Source organism: Pteronotus mesoamericanus, unplaced genomic scaffold (assembly GCF_021234165.1).
Source record: "Pteronotus mesoamericanus isolate MK-2021 breed Mesoamerican mustached bat unplaced genomic scaffold, CSHL_Meso_final contig_74, whole genome shotgun sequence".
NCBI classification, from domain to species: domain Eukaryota; kingdom Metazoa; phylum Chordata; class Mammalia; order Chiroptera; family Mormoopidae; genus Pteronotus; species Pteronotus mesoamericanus.
Window position 1 is genome coordinate 4,342,392 of NW_026555247.1, and position 16,266 is coordinate 4,358,657.

General features: G+C 40.3%; 1 protein-coding gene across 1 annotated transcript in view; it reads left to right on the forward strand.

Moving 5' to 3' along the window:
• The window catches only part of COLEC12 (collectin subfamily member 12), a 199,174-nt gene that overhangs the window by 152,383 nt on the left and 30,525 nt on the right, over positions 1-16,266 (forward strand). Inside the window, exons 3-5 of the mRNA XM_054583425.1 lie at positions 655-777; positions 8,815-8,913; positions 9,720-10,766. Coding sequence (XP_054439400.1) covers positions 655-777; positions 8,815-8,913; positions 9,720-10,766 — 1,269 coding nt within the window. The remainder of the gene's footprint in view (positions 1-654; positions 778-8,814; positions 8,914-9,719; positions 10,767-16,266) is intronic.

Here is a 16,266-nt window from a genome sequence, read left to right on the forward strand (position 1 = left end):
CTTATGTTTCTGCTATAGGTTATAGTACATTTACAGCCAGTGACATGCTGATACACCATTTTGGGTGCAGGAGGGGTGGGATCATAATTTGTAGTGCTTGCAAATTTTCATGGTGTAAATACTCCCTCCAAGACTGATTTCAAGCTGCCAACAATTTAATAATCAGCTCCCAAAATTCCTACAAATTCAACACGAGACTTTTTCAAACCAGTAGGGACTAGCTATAGTGCACCACTGAAACAAACATCACGGAAGAAGTCACAATTGTTTTTGGTTGGTTGTGTTTGAATTGCTATAGGTTCAATAATGGCTGAAACAAGTAGATTTGGGTATTTTAAATCTCTCATCATGTAGTTTTTTTTATTGGAATCATAATTGTAATTATCAGAGTGGGTTTTGGTTCAAAACTATTCTATGAAACAGGATTATGTGTTATTTTCAAGTCATATTAAATGCATTTGTAGCAATATGGTAATATTTAATGTACTTGTGTTGCTAAAGTGGTGTGTTTAATTTTAAAATACAACTCATCCTTAAAATGTAAGGCATGTGTAAAAAATGATATTTAATCATAACATTTGAACCAAAATGCAAAATGATACTCCTCTAAGTGGTTTTTTGGTCATTATTACTAAAATTTGACTTCTTTTACAGGTATTCAGGAAGGAACACAATGTACCAAATGTAAAAATAATTGGGCACTGAAGTTTTCTATCATATTATTATACATTTTGTGTGCCTTGCTAACAATCACAGTAGCCATTTTGGGATACAAAGGTAAGTACTATTTCCTTTTTCCTTCAAAATAGCAAGTTTCCCTTCATTAACGTGATAAAAATCCATGTTTACAATTATGAAGTATTTCATGAATACAACTCAGATGCTAACCAACATCCTAAGCTCCATCTTTGTGTCTTCAGCTTCTTGTAGTTGTAGGATCTGGAAGGTGCAAGTAGCAATTCCTTTTGACTCATTTTAACAATAAGAATGACCCTCTTTGAGTTATAAAGATTTTTCCTCTTTGTTCTTTACTCCTGCCTATTTCCAGCTACTCCCTCTTCCTCTGCCTTTTTTCATTTTATCTCCAAGAGGCCCTGTGAAACCCTGGATTGAGCACACCGGAAAACTATGTTGGAGAGGAGAAGCCAAACACAAGATCTCCAGAGATATGACATTTTACCCAGGGACTGGCCAACTAATTCCCCTTTTTTCTCTTCAGCACATTTACTGTGGTCACTGTTGTTTATATAGCTCCATAAAAGTATTGTCCCATAGAAATTAAACACAGAGACAGTACCACTAACTCAATTATACTGTATAGGATATTAGACATTCTTTCAATGTGTCTGATTTAAGATCAGTGGAAGATTTTTGCCTGAATCCTCCAAACTTGAAGACAAAATGGCATCCCCACCCCTCCCCAAGCCCTGTACCCATTCCAAGATACCACAGGTAGAAGGTGTCATGATGCAGAATCATGAAGTATATAAACTCTCATGGAGAACAACCACAGAAGCCTTCCCATCAAAGACACATGAGACAGATGTGTCATCTGTTTCAGCAAGAGGCAGACACGGGGTGTGCTGATCTTCAAAACTTTCACTTAGCCACCATCTCAGCTGCCTTCCCTCAGAAGTGACAGATTAACAGTGGAGAATCCCACACATTCCCCTCTCATTTTCTTGGGCTGTAGACTTGGCCTAGGAAGAAAACCAGTCAATGTGAATTCCCTCCAACTTGTAACTCTTCCCACCTCTCTCCCAGTGTTCAGTGGTTTCCTGAGGAAATAGAGTGTACTGGAATGAAAACGGGTTTTAGAGCCAGATTGTCCTAGACCAATTATTGATTCTGCCATTTGCAATGCAATTGTGAATGTTTATTAAGTGCTTGCTGGCATGCCAAGCATCAATGCTAAGTCCTCTGCATGGCTGTGTAACCTGGGTATGAATCACAGCCTCTTAGAGTTTCTAATTTCTTGTCTGTAAAATAGCAATTGTAATGCCACTCTTCAAGGTGATTGGGATGAGCGAAGATGGTGTAATTGAACTACCTGTCCTATAGTTGATCCCAATAAATAAGTGACTATATTTCTCTGTTCCTTCCTTCTCCATAACTGCATTTATACAACTGTAGCCAGTAGAAGGGAAAAATATGTCAAAAATATTCAGGTAGTCGGGGCTTGTTAAGTCCCAACTCTAGGGACATATACATGGAAAAGTTGTGTGCTTCCTCTTGTGTGTTGACTGATGAATTTGAGCAATGGAAATCTGGGAAATCATTTTGAGGTCATTTTATTCATTTGTGATGAGTTCATCTAACCTAGGATTAACAAGAGTAAGTGATTAAGAAAGGCCATTTAATCAGTGCTAGGGCTGGACAGAGGTGGGCAAGGGAACCCAGTTGGCGGAAAGGAGAATTTTTCTGTCCTAGATGATTCAGACTGTACTCCTTTACTAGGTTATTTCGGTCATTATCATTCCTCCATGACTTTTCCTAGCAAACCCAGATAAAGAAGAAACTTGGAATCAAATAGCCATTTAATAAATATCTTTAGGGCTTTCTACTCTGTGACATCATGAAAGTAAACATTTACTGAAAGAAAAATGAGAAAGGTTTGAAGAGCATACCAGCATGGTATTTTTGTAATTTTCTGCAAGGAAATAAGGTATAGGATCTTTATACCTTCAGAATTATACAAAAAGATCCAAAGGAGAAGGGTTTTTTCTTTTCTTTTCTTTCTTTTTCTTTTTCTTTTTTTTTTCTTGTTTGTTTATACAAAAAGATCCAAAGGAGAGGGGTTTTTTTTTCTTTTCTTTCTTTTTCTTTTTCTTTTTTTTCGTGTTTGTTGATTTTTAAAGCACAGATATTTTCTCCATTATAACAGTGGAAAGCCCTTCTTGGCTCTGGCTTGCTCTGTGTGTGCTGGTCCATTTACCTAGAAAACCTTTTCTGTGCTCTGCATCTGCATGACTCCTCCTTTCCCTTCATGTCTCACATGTCCTGCAAGAAGCGCTTGAGCGCTGAATTAGGTGCCCTCCTGTTTGTTCCCATAGGACTTTTTTATTTTACTTTCAGCTCATCACACTGCATCATTGTGGCCAGTGGGTTGGTCTGTCTTACCATCCAAACTGTAAGTTCCGTGAGGACAAGAGGCTATCTTTTATTTTGTGTATTTCCCACTGGGACCTTGCCTCATGGTACTTAATGGATACCCAATAAAGTTTACTGAATGAAGTTAATGAAAGAATAGATAGGGAGATGGATTGTGAATTAGGGCTGACTCCTATAAAGACAGTCAGTCAATGCCAGGGGTTAGCTCCAAGCCAGTCTCCTCTTAGGGAATTGCAGCAACTTAAAGCTCTACCTAGAAACCTAAAATCCTAGAGATCGGCTTGGCCTACTCTGGAGTGTGTGACCTGACCAGGATGGAGAGGAGAAGAGATTGAGGGAGCAAGACAAGCGGAGGCAAGATGACTGTCTTGCCTGACTTTTCCCTCCTTCGAGGCGCCCATCCCTCAGGCCTCTACTAACAAAAATAAGATAATACAACATGCAATTTTGGTTTCCCAACACAGCCTTAATGGACTAAAATGTTGATATTTTCCAGATGTGTCTTCTCTTATACAGCGAGTCCTCTTTCTTGCTGATAAGATGCTGGTGACTCCACATTGTAAGAGGCTGAAAGATAAGACCCAGTTTTCCCTTCACACATCTCCCTTTGAAGTCTAGAGAAATTCCATCAAAAAAAGTATCCAGTGAAAAAACATATTTCTCTGAAGAACAATATGAAAGGGAATAAAATAGAAACTCCTTATTTATAGGAGTTAGCAAAGGCAACTCCATATGTTTTCCTCAAAACGTTATTTACTCTTCTGTTATGTCACTTACACTGTGACCATTTAGGATATCACTTAAGTTTCTTCTAGAGAATCTGCTGAACAAGACAGAGGACTGCTGAGTCATCCAGACAGTCTGTACAGTGACTATGATCATGAGGCTCATCAGCTGCTTTACAGAAAGCATGTTCTTGGACAGTTACAGCTTGGTGCATCCTCTGCCCTGGGCTTTGTATCATCCATCAATGGAGCTTTGATGGCAGAAGCCATCTCTTAAGTTTGATAGGTCATGTTTCCTCCAGAACATTCCCTGAATAGGAAAATTCTACTCAATTGTTCTGCCCAGAAGACATCCATCTTAAGGTAACTAGGATAAAGCAGAAAAACAGAAATCTGAATCTTTCTCAGTAAGGGTCTCCTTTAACTCAGCATTTCTAGTCATAGAATGTCTGCCTTGCTGCTAAGCTCTGCCAAAGGAGGAATGGCAAAGTAGACTTTCAACATGTGCACAAATAGCAGTGTGTAGCTGTTGTTAGAGACCCTGCAATCCGATCTTCTGTATTTTTGTAATGAAAATCAAAAACAGTGTTCAAAGTATAAATGTCTTTATTGTATTCCAGGGGAGTACAGTTGGTATCACCAGGAAGTCCCAGGTACCAATGAGGGGGTGTGTTTCCCTTGAGTACCACAATCAATCTGGTATAGACATCCGTGAGCACCAGGAAGGAGCTCTGTGCTCTGCTTTTGTTTCTTCCCCTCAAAGACTGGGCCATGAGCTTTTGTTCTCAATGTCTCACACTATGTCACATACTTGCAGGTGCTTAGTAAACATCTGAGGATGATGACTGTAAAGAGAAGACAAACAATACATAATCCCTACCCTCAAGAGATTTTTATTAGAGAAAACCTTATTTAGCAAAAAGAAATAGTAAATGAGAGACAATGGACTTAGAGTATGGGCTATGGAGTTAGATCTTTTGGCCACTTAGTCACTTACAAGCTGTGTGACTCTGGGCAAGATGCTGAACATCTCTGAACCTCAATTTCTTCATCTGTAAAATAGTTGTAAGGATTAGCTGCAGCGATGGTGCAGTGCATTTTGCAAAGAGTAGGTACTCCATAAATAGAGGCTGTTGTTACTGCCATTCAGATAAAAGTTCAGTTGGTATGGTATGGAAATCAAATTACCAGGGAAGGCTTAGCACAATGGGGCGATGAGATTTGGAGTGCATCTTAAAAGATGGGTGACATCAAGACAAGGGAGGGAGGAGGTGAGTGGCCCAGGCCAAGGGATTATACCCAGGTCCCTTTGTAGAAAAGGTATTATTATTGTCAGATTATCCTAGAGAATTAGGCTTTGGGTACTTGAAGAGGGACAGCTCTTCAGATATAATACCTAAGGCACTGATATTCTGAGGAAAAGTTCTCTGTCAAGAAACAATCTCCAATAAAGGGGAGCCCATAAAAAATCAGACTGCTAGTAATTCTTCTGTGTTTCATGTTTGTTTTTCCCATATGAAAACAATTTACAAACTGAATTCTACAGACTGGAAACTTCTAGGGTAAGAAAGGATGGTTCTGCCATTCTTAGAATTTGCGGCAGTATGTGAAGAGTAAAAACAAATGAAAATGCTCTGTGCAAGTGGGTTCTGCGCCTCCACCAGCATAGTGTTTTTATGCAGAAGCAAGCTGCCAGCTTTGCAGCTCTAAAGATTGTAGCTTTATACCCAGATCCCATTTTTAAACACAGACATGTGCCCCAAGGCATGGAACCAATTCATTAGCACTCCTGGGCAGGGCAAATCATTTCCTTGCTGCACCAGAGAAAATTAACAGGGTTTTTTTTTTTTTTAAATGAATGGATTTATTCCTTTTATTCTATGGAAATCTGAATTATCTGTCTATGACAGTTCTATGTTTTTTAAACTAAAATGGAAGAAAAATTGGAAAGCATAGAAAATGACTGTCAGCATATTTAGAGTTTTCTTTGGCTTCCAGGAAAAAGAAAAAAAAAAAAGGCAGGACTTAAGATCCTGTGTGTGGTTTGAGGACAAACGGAGGCATATGTTTTGATTTGAGGGTCAGAACTGAACCTAAACTTATAAACACTCTCTATTTTATTTTTTAAAAGTTTAGTTTTGCTAAAATGCAGATGAAACATTTTGTTCTTTGGAGTTTCCAGGGATTAGGACTACGCATGCCCATGCAACAACCCTAAGGTGCAGATTATCATAACTATACCTCTTTGTCTATGTAGTCATTTTTTTAAAAAACAATAATTATTCAACTATATGTCATACTCATTGCCAGTGCTGGAGCTTCCCAGTCTGGGGTGGTTTGTATGTTTGTTTGCGTGACCTCTAGCTCAGCCAATTTTTCACAGGCCTCAGCAGTCAGCAGGCAGAGTCTTATTTATTTAAGTAAACGGCATAAGTAAATATGTGTTGAACACCTATAAGTACCACACATTGAGCTAAGAGCTGGAGACAAAACTGAATACAAATTTTCCTGCCTTAGAGGATCTTACAGTAAACAAGCCATGACAGCAGTGAAGTAAGTTCTGTAAGAGAGAAGGGACTACTTGCCAAGAGAATTCTGCAAGATGTATTTCAGCAAAGACTTCCCATAAGAAGTGAGAGCTGAGTCCTCAGGAGGAAGTAGGTCTTAACTTGGAGAAGAGGCCAGGGAAGAACATTCTAGGTAGAAAGAAGAACATGTGGAAAGGCTAGGATGAGAAAGTATTTTGGTGCAATGCACACATGTCATTATGGCTAGACTGTAGAAGCTTAAGGGGGAGCATGACAGGCTTCGCCAGGGAAGGTGCCAGGAGCCAGCAAGCTGGTTCACTTTAGGTCTTTCAGATACAGAGGACCATATTTCTACTTCCTGATAGAAATGAGGAGAATCTTCCCACACAATCATGTGTGGGCGGGACACTTGATGAATAACATGAACTGGGCCCATGGGTTCTCTCTCTGGCGCACACCCACACCTTTCTTCCCTCTCAGGCTTGCATCTTCACTTTTCTCTCCTAACCTCCAGGGGTCCCCACGGGACTTGCACTAGGGAGCAACGGGTATCTGAACCGGTCTCCAAGGCCCCCTGTTCTCTGACTTTTCGGTGAGCTGACAGCAGCCTCACTGAGTTCCTATAGCACTGCTGGAGCATCAAAGCACAGCTCCACCTAGACTCTCGCCTGTTGCTTCCTCTACCCTAAGCTGTCCCAGCTTTAATAAACATACTCTCAAAATCACAATCAATCAATAAAATAAATTAGACCCATTGGCTCACAATTAATATACAAAAGATAGTCATGCTTAAAAAAAATTAAGTCATTATTTTTAAAAAGCTGTTATAGCAAGAATGACAGTCAGATTTCATCCCAAGTTGCTAGAGGTTGGACCTCACAGACGTCACTTTTGGATAAATACACTCTTATTAGACATTTGAAAAAGATAAACTTGTGTTCATAACCATAGAGAATTACTGCCTTCCGAGAATAAGTAATAACAGAAGCTTTTACGTAACACTTCATCACTAACTTTCCCTATCATGCGTAATCAAGAGAATGCTTTTTTAAAGTATTCTTTGTAAATTTAGGCTTCTAATTGAGAACTGATAAACTACAGATTTACTTGTCACTAAGGAGAAGCAGATTTTCAGGCCTCAGTGGTGAAACTCAAGACAGAAAGTAGCCAGCTCTTTATTTTGTGTCCCTCCTACGAAGACTTTGTATATACACTTGAGCTAGGTCTGCCATGAAACCTCCTGCTATGTGAGTCCTACCTGCCAGGGATGGTTGGGAGTGTGATGAGTAATGAAATTTTGTAAATGACCCCAGCGTTGTAACTCTATCTTTAGAAATTAATACAGATACTCTTTGACTTACGATGGTCAGTTTATATCCCAATTAACCCATCAAAAGTCAGAAATGTACTTAATATACCTAACCTACTTTAAAGGTGTTCAGAGCACTTACATCAGCCTATAGTTGGGCACAACCAACTAATACAATTAATACACTGTAGAGTATTGGTTGCTTACCCTGGTGATCACGTGGCTGACTGGGGGCTGTAGCGGCATCATAAGAGAGCATCTTACCACATATTGCTAGCCCAGGAAAGATCAAAATTCAAAACTCTAGGTACAGCCCTGGCCAGGTGGGTCAGTTGTTTAGAGCATCGTCCCATATACCAAAAGGTTATAGGTTCAATTCCAAGTCAGGGCATATACCTAGGTTGCATGTTAGATCCTTGGTCAGGGCCTATTCACGTGGCTACCAATCTGTGTCTCTCTCACATCAATGTATCCCTCTCTCTCTCCCCCTTTCCCCCTCCTTCCCTCCCTTCCTCTCTCTATAAAATCAATAAATATAACTTCGGATTAAAAAAATTGAAGAACAGTTTCTACTGAATGCATATCACTTTCGCACCATCATAGAGTTGGAGACCATCTGTATAGGAAACAATACAGGTTAAGGACTTCTATTATATAGGGTCCAGTACAAATAACCCCCCTTTTTTAGTACAAAATCTTTCATTACAAAATCATAACCATGTAATTCTGTAACAACAATATCACACTCAAGCACACCATATGACATTTTAGGTGAAATGTTCAAATTAAAACTGTAAATTATTACACCCATATTTTTACCCTACCAATGACACTCAAGCAGGCGTTACTTCTGCCAGACCCTGTATATAAAAACTCACAAATTAGTTTCAATTTCTAAACCATCCACAGCAATAATGAAGCATGAGAATAATTAAAATCATACATTTCTCAAGCTTACAAGTAAACTACGACTTGTAAAAATTAACTCATTTATTTTTCTGAAAGAATGGTTTTTCCCCATTTCATTTATACTCTTTGTTTCAATGTTTCCTTTGTTCTGTAATGAAATAATCTCTTGTTGAAACTGAAAAATAAAATTCGAGCAGGTATATGTATTAATGAATTGATCTTCAAATCTTAGTTGTAGAGAAAATGGACAATGTTACAGGTGGCATGGAGACATCTCGCCAAACCTATGATGACAAGCTCACAGCAGTGGAGAGTGACCTGAAAAAACTAGGTAATCTGTTTGAGAGTGAACCACAAAGTTGAATTTCCTCACTCTACTTTGTATAAACAACCACAGCTTTTTAGAATGGTGTTGCTATAAACTCACATTCACCCAAAAGGACATGAAATGTTTGTGTTGTGTGTTGAATCTTTCATTGTGATTTAATTCAAAGGGTTTTAATTTTAAAAATAAGAACCAATTTTGGAGGTGAATCCCCCCAAGAACATTATTATGTGCCAAAAAAAATCTGAAGACCAATCCTGATCAAAGAGTACCACAAATACCATTTATTAAAAGCTCATTTATAAAATGCTCAGTAAATTTTTATTTGAATTATTTTAACCTGCATAGGAGAATTGTAGAGATTAATTTTAAAAATAAGTGATTATAGCCTATTCTAGCTATTGATTTTTGTTTTCATTTTTTAAAAAGGAATTTTGGTGAATTTAACAAACAATAGGTTATTCCTTTCTTGATACCCTGCCTGGTGCTGCTCTAGAATCAGGTAAATATTCATTCCTTCTTTGAGAAAAGAAGTTAGTCCTGGTATTCAGCACCCTTTCCTGTTTCCCGGGATGCAGTTTCAATATATATGTGGTTACACTTTAAACCTATATAATTTTATTAACTGATGCACCCCAATAAATTTAATTTAAAAATAGATATGTGGATTTTACTAATGCAAAGCAGTCTGCATATAGCACAGATTTTACATCTAAAATACAGGACATACTAGTTAAGTCTTTGGGATTTTTGACTTCACTGGAACACTTCTCCATGCCACCAAGCTAAGTAACAAACATATCCTATTCCAGGGGACCAAACTGGGAAGAAGGCTCTAAGCACCAATTCAGAGCTCTCCACCTTCAGATCAGACATTCTGGATCTTCGACAACAACTTCGTGAGATTACAGAAAAGACCAGCAAGAACAAAGATACGCTGGAAAAGTTACAGGCAAGTGGGGATGCATTGGTGGACAGGCAGAGTCAACTGAAAGAAACTTTGGAGAACAACTCTTTCTTCATCAGCACTGTAAACAAAACCCTCCAGGCATATAATGGCTATGTCACGAATCTGCAACAAGATACCAGCGTGCTGCAGGGCAATCTGCAGAGCCAAATGTATTCTCATAATGTGGTCATTATGAACCTCAACAACCTGAACCTTACCCAGGTGCAGCAGAGGAACCTCATCACTAACCTGCAGCGGTCTGTGGATGACACGAGCCAGGCTATCCAACGAATCAAGAACGACTTCCAAAATCTGCAGCAGGTTTTCCTGCAAGCCAAGAAGGACACTGATTGGCTGAAGGAGAAAGTCCAGAGCTTGCAGGCACTGGCTGCCATTAACTCTGTCTTGGCCAAAGCCAATAATGACACCCTGGAGGATATGAACAACCAGCTCAGCTCATTCACAGGTCAGATGGACAACATCACCACAGCCTCACAAGCCAATGAGCAAAACCTGAAAGACCTGCAGGACGTACACAAGGACGTGGAGAACAGAACAGCCATCAAGTTCAGCCAGCTAGAGGAACGCTTCCAGATCTTTGAGACAGATATTGTAAACATCATTAGCAACATCAGTTATACAGCCCACCACCTGCGGACGCTGACCAGCAATCTGAATGAAGTCAGGACCACCTGCACAGATACCCTGACCAAACACACAGATGATCTGACCTCCTTGAATAACACACTGGCCAATATCCGTTTGGATTCTGTTTCTCTCAGGATGCAACAGGATATGATGAGGTCGAGACTAGACACTGAAGTAGCAAACTTATCAGTGATTATGGAAGAAATGAAGCTGGTAGACTCCAAGCATGGTCAACTCATCAAGAATTTTACAATCCTACAAGGTGAGTGAAAATTCTGAATGTATGTTTGTATTAGTTTCTAACTGCTGTATAACAGATTACCCAAACCTGGCAATTTAAAACAATGAACATTTATTTTCCTATAGTTTCTGAGGATCAAGAATTCAGAAGCAGCTTAGCTGGGTGGTTCTGGCTCAATATCTCTCAGGAGGTTGTAGTCAACATCTTGGCCAGGGTTGCAGTTGTCTGAAGCTTTAACTGGGCCTGGGGAACATGTTTCCAAGATCACTTATTTGCTTGACTCGTGGCAGGAGGCCTGAGGTCCTCACCATGTGAAACTGAGTGTCCTCACGACATGGTAGCTAGCTGCCTCCAGAGCAGGTGAATCAAAAGAAAGAGCAAGAAAAAGCCACAATGCTTTTTATCATCTAGCCTCAGAGGTCACATACCATCACTTCTACCATATCCTGTTCTTTAGAAATGAGTGACTCAGTCCAACCTACACTCAAGGGGGAGTGGAATTGAGTTCTATGTCTTGGGAAGAGGTGTGACTAAGAACTTGGGGACAGTGCTCAAAGGTGCTCCATTAAATATTTGTTGGATAAAGGATTGGTTAATTTGAATTTTCTCAGTGCCTAGCTATTTCAACACCATTTTAAATTGGGCTTGTTTGGAAGCAAGATTAATTCTTTTAGGTCATGTGGTTACCATTAAGAGATTCCTATTTCCAAGTGTCATGAACATGAATGCATGGCCATCCCAAGAAAGATTTGAGAAGAGGTGATTTTTTTCAATTTTTTTAAAGACTATTTATTTATTTACTTTTAGAGAGGAGAAGGGAGGGAGAAAGAGAGTGAGAGAAACATCAATGCCCAGTTGCCTCTCATGTGACCCCTACTGGGGACCTGGTCTGCAACCCAGCCATGTGCCATAGACTGGGAATCAAACCTGCGACCCTTTGGTTCACAGGCCCAGCACTCAATCCACTGAGCCTCACCAGCCAGTGCTTGAGAAGAGATTATTAAGAGAATAATTTGTGAGCTTTTAGGGAAGCAGCAATCACCATAACCAGATCACTAAGAAGGCAGGTGAACCTAACATTTCTTCACATTAACAGACTTACTAGATTGACTAATTTAGTAGAATGAAAAATAGTGTGTCTCAGATTCACCAAGGCATTTGACAGTGACACACTTAAGAACAAGCTAGAGGCACGGCTCTATGGAGAACGCCTGTGCCTTTCCCTACCCTCTTCCCCCAGGTGTGTTTTCCTTGCCTCTCTCCTAAGCTCCAAGGGCCCTTCTTTTGCCTCTATAACTTGTTTCCTGAACTCATTTCTTCCATGGCTCACTTCTTCTACCTCAAAAAAAAAAAAAAAGGAAAAGAACAAGATGGAGAAAAAGTTGCTGGATTATAGCACATTTAGATGGATTTATTGGTTGTATTGGTTTTCTGTGCTGCATAGAACAGTTTATAGCACCCATTTCTTATCTCGGTGTCTCTGGTTATGTGGGTCTTTTCCTGTGGGTCTTTTCCTCAGGGTCTCACCAGGCTGCATTCTTGTTCAGGGGCTACACTTTCAGACAAGGCTTGCCTGGGGAGAGATCCATTTCCACACTCCCTCAGGTTCTGGGCAGAATTTCTGTCTTTGCGACTGTAAGATGGAGGTTCCTGTTTTCCTTTTAACTGCCTGCCAGAGACTGCCCTCAGCTCCTAGAGGCCACCCACATTCCATGTGACCACCTCAAAACATTGCAGTTTCTTCAAAGCTGGCAACAGAGTCTGTTCCCTCCCATCTGCTAAGGTGGAGTCTTACATAATGTATCCTGGTCAAGGGAGTGACATCCCATCACCTTTGCCATATCCTGTTGATTAGAAGCAAGTCACAGGTTCTGCATTCAATGGGGAGGGATTACACAAAGGCATGAGTCACTGGAGGTACCCAGGGGGTGTCTGCCACACTGGCGAATGAGTATAGGGAATGGTAGTTAATGAGCCCCTGTGCGCCCGGAGGCAGGTCTGGATGGCAGATGGCAGGGTCCTGTTCAACAGCATTGTCGGTGCCTAGCGTGAGGATATGGACGACCTGGTAATCCAATACTTGTGTGACATGAAACTGTATACACTAACTAATGGATGATAGAATCATAATGCAAAATGATCTGGAGAGGCTGGAACAGTAAAGCAATGCCAACAAAGTGAGATAGGGAACATGTGCGAAGTCCTGCTTGTAGATGGAAAAGACCAAACACAAATGTTAATGGGTGAGCGTGGCTTAGAGGAAGTATGCATGAAAAGCATAGGGGTTTTAGTTGATAGTAAGCAACTAATTATGTGTACCAGAGAAGCTAATGTGATCCTTAGAAAAGGAACCATGTGCTGGGAGGAAGGATTTAAGGACCTGGAAACTTGAACCTGTAGGAGAGATTGCCTAATGGGCAGCAGAGCAGCTGTCTGAATAGTGTAAAAGACTATCATGTGGAAGAGATTTTAAATGACTTCTGAGGAGCTCCAGAGAGTGAAACAAAGACTAGTAGGTATTCACTAAAGGAAGATAAGTATTGGTTTTATATAATATTCCTTATAAAAATTGGCATTGCCTGAAAATATAATGGTTTCCCTGAGCAATGGAGGTGACTCAAATCTAGAGGGGCTGGACAGTTGCAAGTCAGGAGTATTGTGGTGGGAGACATTCTGAATAAGAGGTGGGCTTTCAAATGATAGGGAAATTCTTCAGTGCTTGATCTATTTGTTTTTCTACTCTCAACCTAAATTCAGAATGAGAGCAGATCTCAGCAGATGTGCAACCTCATAAAATAAGAGCTTTCTAAATGTCTCTTGAAATAACAATATGTTAGACAATCCTATCGTGGTATTCTGGATATTTTCTAACTATAAATTTCATAGTTTTATGATTCTATTAGTTTAATTGTTACCTTGTCTTCTACAAGAAAATTTCTGACATGTTTAGTTTACAGATGGCATGACTTGTCAGCTAAGGAAATGTATGAAAGCTCATAGTTGAAGAGTCAGACCCTAGCTTTAAATTAATTAATGTTTCCATTATCCTGATTACTTCTATCAGCTAATATTTAGTGTGAGTACACTGACTTCTTTTCACAAACCATCCCAGTGAATCTTGACAATTCTATAAGGGAGATACTTATAAAATCATCACCAGTTTATAGATGAGGAAACTAAGGCTTAGAGAGAGGTTCAAGGAACTTGCTCAAATTTGTAGAAATAGTAAGGAGCTAAGTAGGATCTGAGCCCAGGCTGTCTGGTGCCAAAGCTGCTAACTCCATTGGTATTTGCTGAAAATGCGTGCCCCTGCTCCCTGTCCCTGGATGCCCCTGCAGGAGTCTGTGATTGGGAGTTGGGAATTCATTCTAAGTGTGAGGGAGAGGTTTTAAGCAAGATGGTGGCAACTAAAGGTGATTTTTAGTTTTAAAAGTTTGTTATAAGGCTAGGGGCAAAGTAGGGGACCACATATGGGTGACCTGGAGTGAGATGGCAGAAGTGGAGATGAAAGATGCAGGTCTCCTCATTCCAGAGGAAACTTGGAGGTAGACTCAAGGGCAGCCCTTCCCTCCTCCAGATAACAGGGCCCTGCTATAGAAGGCCCTAACTGGCTCAAGGGGCTGTGAGTGTTCAGAGCCCACATTAGCCCATTCTTGACACTCTTTGGTGCTGGGCCCTGAAATTCCCTACCCACAGTGCCCCAAGTCCAAAGGAACAGCCAAGAAACACTTATATATTATAGGGGTTGAGGCAGTGTGGACAGAAATTGATCACAGGGTTAGAGGCTGGTGCATATGGCTAGACAAGGCTGGATTACCTGTGAGGAGTAAGGGGAAAGGAGGATAGGATGTCTCCTCTGTTTTCAGCTTGAGCAACCAGGTAGATGGTGGTACAGACCCAGGAGGTACAAAAAAAAAAAAGAGAGAGAGAGAGAGAGAGAGATCCATTTAGACATGTTAAGTTGGCGATGACTATTATTAGGATGAAGTTTCTGCCCTGCCCGGTGTGGCTCGGTTGGGTTAAAGCGTCACCCCATAGACTGAAAGGTTGTGGGTTCCATCTCCTGTCACATGTGTGCAGGAAGGCCATCAGTCGATGTTCCTCTCTCACATCAGTGTTTGTCTAGCTGTCTCTCTCTCTCTTCCCCTCCCTCCCTTCCTCCCTTTCCCGTAGCCCCTCTCTCTAAAAGCAATGAAAAAAAATGTCCTTGGGTAAGGATTTTTTAAAAAGTGAGGTTTCTGATTCAGTGATTCTGAAATACCTCAGAGCTTGGTTTCTGAATATTTTGTTTTTCACATATGCTTTCTCGTATTACCTATATCCTTGGTATTATCATTATCTGCACTTTCTGTGAGTTGACCTGAGACACTTCTCAATCCAGCCAAGCAACCCCCCTGCTATTCAATCTGTTCACCTTGCTCTAGAACAGAAATGCCCACCAGGTATTCCCAGAGAACCAGAGACTGGAAAAAGAACTCCATTCTGAATACAAGTGTTTCCTTCCACACTTCATCCCTAGCACTTTTCCTCTTTCTTTCCAAGCAGATCTAGTCCCTGAGAATGAGCAAAAGATGGGATCAAGCAGGATGGAGCCAGGCTGGATTAACATTGACTTATGTTGGGCTTGCCTCTGCATGATTTGAAATACTGTGATGCTTTCCGGAAAATTTGCGGTGACTTGCCCTTGAAGAATCCTAATGCTCATGATACAATTCAGCCATATGAGAAATTAGCCTCATTAAGAAGTGGAAGCTTAAGCTCACTTATTACATGAAAACTAGATGATAATGTAGACATAGATATTAAATCACATATTGAATCTTGACAATTATTTCGGTATCCATGAACCGAAAACCTTGTTTAAGAAAGCCTTACTTCTTTTGTTGTTTTGTTATAAATAATGTAAAGACTTTTACCCTAATTACGTACCTAGAAGACTTCATCCCTCATAATGCACACTCTTGGGTGGGAAGCTCACCTCACATCCTGAGCTATTCCTCTGAAACCTAGGGAGAGTGTAAGTTGCATTCTCCTAGTACTATCAGAGGGTTTCTTTAATCTTTTGAGAGAGGCATGGGATTTAGTGGGTGAGAACAAGAACTCCGGAATTGGATAGACCTGGATACGAGCACCAAGTTCCTCATCCTCTCTGTGCTTCTGTTTCCCCATCTGTGTCTACTCTTTTAGAGTCATGAGGACTAAATGAGATAATGTAAAAGAAAGAAAGAAAGAGAGAGAGAGAGAGAGAGAGAGAGAAAGAAAGAAAGAAAGAGAGAAAGAAAGAAAGAAAGAAAGAAAGAAAGAAAGAAAGAAAGAAAGAAAGAAAGAAAAGAAAGAAAGAAAGAAAGAAAAGAAAGAAAGAAAAAAGCACTTAGTGCAGCCTGTCAGGGGGTAACTAATATTTATACCCAAGTTCAGTTCCTATCCAAGATTGTCCTCTACTGTAGCACCAGCCAGTACATCACGGTAGAAAACAACAGCTTTATGCACACAAGGAATAAAATTATACAGGCAGGGTTAA